We start from the raw sequence: 6711 nt of genomic DNA on the forward strand, positions 1-6711 counted from the left end.
AGTTGTTCAGCACCCTTCTTTAGATTTTGAGCATGTTTGTTGCTTCAACGAACATAATGTACAAATTACAAATGACGGACGCTACCTTTTAACTGAATTGCTATTTGGAAAACAAATACGATTAGAATCAAGCAGTTGCAGAATTTTGCGTATTATTTTCTGAAAGCCCAGGTAGCCAGAACCATGAAAGCGGTCAGCAGGACACTGAAGGAGACAGCGACCGGGGCCGAGTTGCAGCCATCCCCGGTACAGCAATACTCCTCTGTACATATGTTATTGAAACAGTTTTGATAGTAGCTAGTTGTCGTGCCGTCCATACACGTGTCTTGGTTGTTGCAAGTTCGAGTCGTCGTCTTGTCGGAATTGATGGTTTGCTGTAAAATACAAAAAGAGGTCCGGCCTTCTGTTGTCAATTTGTTCTAGGGCAACCTTCTGTAAATACATTTCACAACGAGAGTGGAAAGCAAGAAGAGAAATAATATTTTTTTTCTCTTTTAGCACAAACAACATATTTATGTCTTTTTCTTGGCAACATTTCAAAGGACTTCAAAACGGTTTAATAATCTCAATTATTTATTTTTGAAGTAGTTGTGAAGTTGATTGTGAAGTAGTGTTCAGCTTCCCGTTACTATTCTGTGATATGTTATCGTCTGCTTCTGTGTTTATTTGATGTATTGGTATTTCGCATTTGTTTGATGTTTTTGTTTGTCGAGTTGGAAACATCCACGTCAACTTTGGATCTTAAGATGATGTAACCGGACAGTCTGACTGTGTTTATACTAATATTGTGTGAAAAAAAGGTTTTTAGTGAAAACACTTTAACACGTCCGACAAACATTGGTTGTTGTTTTTCTCCTCACCGAATAGCGATTTGGCTCCACTTACCAAGCAGGTTTTGCCGCTGGTGCACGCCTTCAGCCAGTCCTGGTGCTCGGACGTGACGAACGGAGATCTACAACCGCTGTCTGTTGGCGCGCAGGAGTAACAACTAATGGCTTCACTCAGTGTCAATTGGGCCAGGAAAACTGTCACGAAAAGAGTGAGAAAAAATTAATGTTGGTGATGTAAAGGGTTGCAGAATCGAATGATCGATGGATTGCAACGAAATTATCTGTTGCGGTGTTGGAACATAGCCTTGAGTGTAAAATCTCAGTACTGATGACGTCACACTTTGTTTACACGTGTATTTTCTTATGGGAGCCTGGTGGGGACGACGGTTTTGTAGCCACATAGAAAAGCGCACAAGTAAACAAAGCGTGACGTCATCAGTACAGAGTCTTGATCATGCTCAACCTGAACACCGTTTTGAAATCGTTTGTTTTCGTTCTCCATTTTCTTTTCTTGACAATAATTCTCCGTCACTATTGTTCTAAACGGTATACGTGGGAAAACTTTTAAACTTGGAATATCTATCAACCCTGATGTCAGGGTGCACATATTACTATGACGTCATAATGAAGCCATTAGATATTAAATGATAGGCGATTATAGTTGAACATATGACTACTTATATTCATTAATAACTCATGAACAAAATGAAGAGCCATCTTTATAATTTGTCCTCTAATAGAACATTTTTTGTGTACGTGTGTTGTGTACGTGAAGTTGGATGACCTTTCCTTCCGGATGGTAGTTAGGTGAATTCCAAATGCAAACGGAATACTCAAATCACAAACAAATTACAATTTCGTGGTTCACGGGATTGCGATAAAACCTTGTGCGAACTTGAATCCTAGTACAAAGATGTGAACAATTTTGTGACTTCTTCATGACGTCGTAAGGTATCAAATTACAAGCGATTTAAGGTAAAAATGAAAACGAAAGAAATTCAAACAACATGAAGTTGTAAACACAGTCTTATTTTGGATTCCCGGGGACAAAACCATTCAACCTTTACTTCCGATGTGAGTGTTATGAGAACTGAACAAAACTTGAAAACAAAAGATTTTACTACAGAAAAACAAATCGAGGAAGTGTTTAGTGCATGAGGAATGTCAAACACAAAACCGCTTGATGGCGTCATCACCCGAAAGGGTGCCAACTAACGGCAGATCAAAGACAATTTAACGTCTGTTTTAATTTAGAAAACATTCTTCAGCATTTTATTCTCTCTTTTCTTGTCATTCATGGGTGCAGACCCAGTAAATCGGTCCGAAATTGCCTACGCCGGCCAAATCACGATTTGCATGCCCTCAAAATCTTCAGTATTTGAGCATGCTGTGGGCCATGAACTTGAGGGTTTGTAAAAAATATGGGTGGAAGCCGTGCACAGGGCTGTGAGCTTGCAGTTTTGTGTAATTTTGATGTAATTTGGACCATAAAAGCGCTCTATTTTGCAATGGAGTGTAGGCATCGTTTTTCAAAATGGCGATGGGCTTCAGGACTTTTTTCAGGGGTTATCATCTTCAGATGGAAATTTCTCCTAAAAGTCATCAGTTGACCCCCAAAAATTGAAAAGAAAATGAAAGATGATGAAATAAGCTTTAATTTGATGTGTGTCTCAAACACCTTGGAGATTTGTGAGTATTTTTTCCGAATTTTTGAAGTGGGAGCATTTACCATTGGGGTCTATGGAAGTTTTTTTACTGGTCTGCTACCTCATGGTTCTGGAGGATTTTTAAAGGGAAGTTAAGTCCGTGAACCATTCCGAAAGAGGGCAGCATATTCCTCCATTGCACACAAAATAAGGAGACCAGGTTGACCTTTTACCACGGATGGTTTGTGAATTTATAAGCGAGACGAGAATTTATATTTTGCAACGGGCAAGCAAAAACCTGGTTACGCGACTGGCGAGTTGAGGATATTTTAGCAGTCTACTTTACAAGGAAAAAAACCCCAGATTCTATGAGAAAAGGGTAAAGCATGAATAGTTTTTTTTTGTAAAAAATACCGGAGTTGGCGTTAAGCATGACTTGTTTCATTCAATGAAAGCCGGTTCCATTCCCAAATAGTTTTGGGATTTGTGAATAATCGCAGGATGAACTTTGCTAGTTGTTAAGGCTTGGCACAGAATTCTTGCAAAGGACATCCGTTCCACGTCAATACAGCTTTAAAATGAAAAAGTACTTGAACTTTCAGGGGTAAGGCATAACAATTGCCCTTATTCATGTTATTGCAAAATCGAAAGAAAAAGTGCCCACAACGTCTAGCAAGAATAAACAATTTTGTCATGGACGAGGTTCTCGTTCGACAGTAAAAATTATAGCACCCTGCAAGGCACTGGAATATTAAAATCTTCCCTTTGAGGGACCATCAACATATTAGCCTGGCGCTTCCCCATTCAAAATGTTTAGCCTTTGCAGCAGCCGCCAACTTGGCTTTGCCATCAACTAGTACGTCTGTCGTGTGGCTAGCTCAAACATTGGTCAGGATTGACATGCCCCAGGCTGCATGTGTGGAGAGGTTTGGATACCAAGAGGTAGAGCAAGTAGTTGGTAGATTGGAAAAAAAGTACCGCCTTTTGAAATCACAAATGGAGGTTGGAATTCGTGATTTTTAAATTAAAGTCCAATAGTCAAAATTTACAAAATTACCTCTAGATATTCTTTGGACAACCGCAAATGGCTTTGGAAGGTTTCCAAATCATGACGTCATCAGTCCGAAAGTTATTGTGGGGAAAATTTGATAATGATCAGAAATTTCTTTTTGTTTTCTTTTAAATTCAAATCCATCATTTACTCCGGGTACGAGGACTATGTTCGTAGCACAAATAATGATATCCTGTGCAATGTTGACCTTGGGCTTCAAATGCTGTAACGTCACCAAACCACAATTCATACATAAAAAAATCATTACAATTGACATATTTTCAGAAATTATTTTCATTTCATGATGGACACATGAACTAGCTAAACCAATCAGTTTCCGTATTTTAACCGATGACGTCATCAAACCCGAAATAACGTGTATATGTGTAAATTATCGTGAAATTCATCAAACCAAAAAGGTGCATGTTTTCATATTGTACAAAATGGCTGTACTGGAAAGGCCGAATATTCAAATATGTGAATATTCAAATATTCACAACTCAACTGGGAAATGTCCACTGAAATATAGGGGCCAGCCCAATCACCCTGCGTTTGTAACTCGATAAACGCAAATCTCGAGTTTTACTTATTTAAGTCTTCAAGCCACTCAAGAAACAAAATCTGGAGATCAAGAAAATAGGAAAACTGGGTTGTACACTATTATATAGCCAAGGCCAAAAAACCACTGGCACGTCCGATGTAAACATTCAAAGTTTTTAACCCAGACTTTTCAAATTATAAGAACACAACCTGAAACATGCGCAATGAGCAAATATCTGGCAGAATGTGTACCTTTCTTCCTTTTTTAATGATCACCAATCCCTAATCTTAGCAAGATGCCAATCAATTATTCAAATAGCATGCGTTATATATGTTTTTCAACTCAATAACCAACACCCATGTAAGCTAGCAAGCAAACTGCCATGCATGATATAGCAAACAATAAAACATGAGAAAAATCACAAACTTACCGCCCAGGAAAGCAGTCAAAAGGAAAACAGACTTCATCGTGATGCTTGATACTATTTGCCTGGGAACTCTGGTTCAACTACATGCAAAAAAAACAACACCACCGTGCAAATAATCAAGGTAAAAAACCTGAGGCCTTCAAGTCGTTTACTCAAGTTGAAGTTGACTTATGGAAGCATTATCAAGACTAACAATAATAATGATTCATGTTTCAATTAAAACGATCCCTAAGTTTAACTAGTTGCAACTATCAACTTGGCTTTCAGCACGGAAAGATTGTTGGTGTCTGACATTTTAAATGTCTGTATCCATAACAATGATGAACTTAGAGTGAACAACAAAACTCTAGAACCAATGTAGTTGACGTTCTTGCAAATGGGTAATCAAATCTTGACATACAAAAATATTTTACTGATGAAAGATAGAAAAACACAGTCTTTGTAAAAATATGAGCAAAGTCCGCTTTACCGTGGTCTTCAAAAACGGTGCGGATTCGTCGAAGAGTTCTCCTAGCGCGGCTTACTTCGGTTTGCACTGGGGATCAACGCCGTACTACACGGGTTATATACTCGCCCCATTCCCGGTCCCCATCCCCGGCCCCGGGACAACATTGTGACTGACTACTGACGCAGAAACACGACAAAGCGCAAAATTGGTTGGCTGAATTTCATGCGAAACAGCCACTCTTTGCGAAACTAGAACTTAAATAGACCAAACCAATGCATATTCATGAGTATAGTCTGTTTTGCGCTCTCATTGGTCAAATCGTCAAAATTTTAAAAATTACAGAATCCCTTTCCCTTTGGGACAGTACTACCATTGCCCTTTAGTGCCTGAGAGTACTTGCTGGCTACTAAAATAGATACTACTGGCTGTGTGTCTCACTGTAGGCTCACTAATTGGAGAAATATTCACATTTGCCAATTTGCATATTTAATTTTCAATTTACGAAACGTCCACATATGTGGACGTCAGGCATTTACAGTTGCGTTATACACTATATTCCTCATGAATTAGGACTGATATAAACTGAGCTGTGGACACGTGTCTGGTGTAAATTCAACTTCAGTTGCAACATTTATTCATTAAGATGGTTAGTGATAAGCATTCTGGCAATAATTGCAGAAAATTGCAAAGAATGAAATGTGGAAATAATGTAAAACTCCGAGCAGGCATACATGTCAATATTCCACTGACAATATCGAAATTCTTCAAAATTTATTAAACATTTTGGTTCACTAGTACACAAACATCACATACATGTACATACTGGCAAGAATGACATACAACAATTAGTGATGAACACTAAGGAAAGTACAAACAAAACAAGAATACAAGTATTTTCGAGATTGTCACTGTTGTTGATATAACATTTATAGAAGTACATGTAGGTGCATACAATACAGAGCCACAATGCCTGACGTCCACATCTATATATATAAGAGAGAGTTTAACTCGGCCTCCGAGACGATGTTTGCTCATGAAAGGATCCGAGACCGCGGGCTCCCGCGGCGCCAAAATCGCTCCACGTCCGTGGAAAAATACGGAGGGTGTCTTCCGCCGGGTCGGACGCTTCGGGTCGTCCTGATTTTCCCGTACGGACCGGCGATCCTTTTCGTCTATTTTTCGTGACAGCATTTTGCACAGGAATTTTCCGTCGTGTGCGCTTTCACGTTGACTGCCTGGCCGCCCCCTGTGCTGGCTTTTCTGCGAGTCTAGACTGTGCGAGGTCAGCGAGGTCAACGTAGGGGTTTCGTTTACGTGTTCTACTCAGCCGTACTGCCAAAGCGTTCACCAAATTGTGATATGGGGTGACCTTGGTAAAATATTTTTTCTCCATGGTGCGTGGCCACCGAGTGCCCCTATTCTTTCATAATTCTTCGCTTGCCGCCCCTGCGCCGAGTGCAACGAATACTCAGAAGGACTACACATTAAGTATGCCTTGCGCGGTCTGACCAATCGAAAGTCTACACTGCGTAGTATATCCGGGCTATGCAAAACTGTCGATGGCAACGCGTACTGCAGCCTGCTCCACACCCTGGAAACGAGGTTGGGTCTACGGTGCTCGCTATTTGCATGATTTGAAGCACAAGCATGTGAGTGACGTGTATAGTGCTCTGTTGCTTCCATCGTGTGTTCATACAGCTCCATGCTTCGCTTCCACCAAGGCTGAGCGTTGTGAGTTCGCTGCCCGCCACAGTGTTGCGTTATAATT

The 6711-nt window shown here is 40.1% G+C and overlaps 1 protein-coding gene across 1 annotated transcript; it reads right to left on the reverse strand.

Moving 5' to 3' along the window:
- LOC119730901 lies at positions 1-5910 on the reverse strand. The gene is made up of 4 exons (XM_038203965.1): positions 4965-5910; positions 4499-4575; positions 886-1025; positions 1-374 (listed from the first exon to the last, which is right to left on the reverse strand). The coding sequence occupies exons 2-4, from the start codon at positions 4533-4535 to the stop codon at positions 153-155; spliced, it is 399 nt and encodes a 132-aa protein (XP_038059893.1). The 5' UTR covers positions 4536-4575; positions 4965-5910; the 3' UTR covers positions 1-152.
- Between the last annotated feature and the right edge of the window lie 801 nt (positions 5911-6711).

This window comes from Patiria miniata, unplaced genomic scaffold (genome assembly GCF_015706575.1).
Source record: "Patiria miniata isolate m_02_andy unplaced genomic scaffold, ASM1570657v1 HiC_scaffold_22, whole genome shotgun sequence".
Lineage (NCBI taxonomy): Eukaryota > Metazoa > Echinodermata > Asteroidea > Valvatida > Asterinidae > Patiria > Patiria miniata.

Bases quoted from the DNA above. Each gene is read 5' to 3' on its own strand.
- LOC119730901 (XM_038203965.1), bottom strand. From the start codon at position 4,535: ATGAAGTCTGTTTTCCTTTTGACTGCTTTCCTGGGCG. The intron at 1,026-4,498 runs GTAAGTTTGTGA...TTTTCGTGACAG, and splicing joins TTTGACTGCTTTCCTGGGCG to TTTTCCTGGCCCAATTGACA. The intron at 375-885 runs GTAAGTGGAGCC...TGTATTTTACAG, and splicing joins CCAGCGGCAAAACCTGCTTG to CAAACCATCAATTCCGACAA.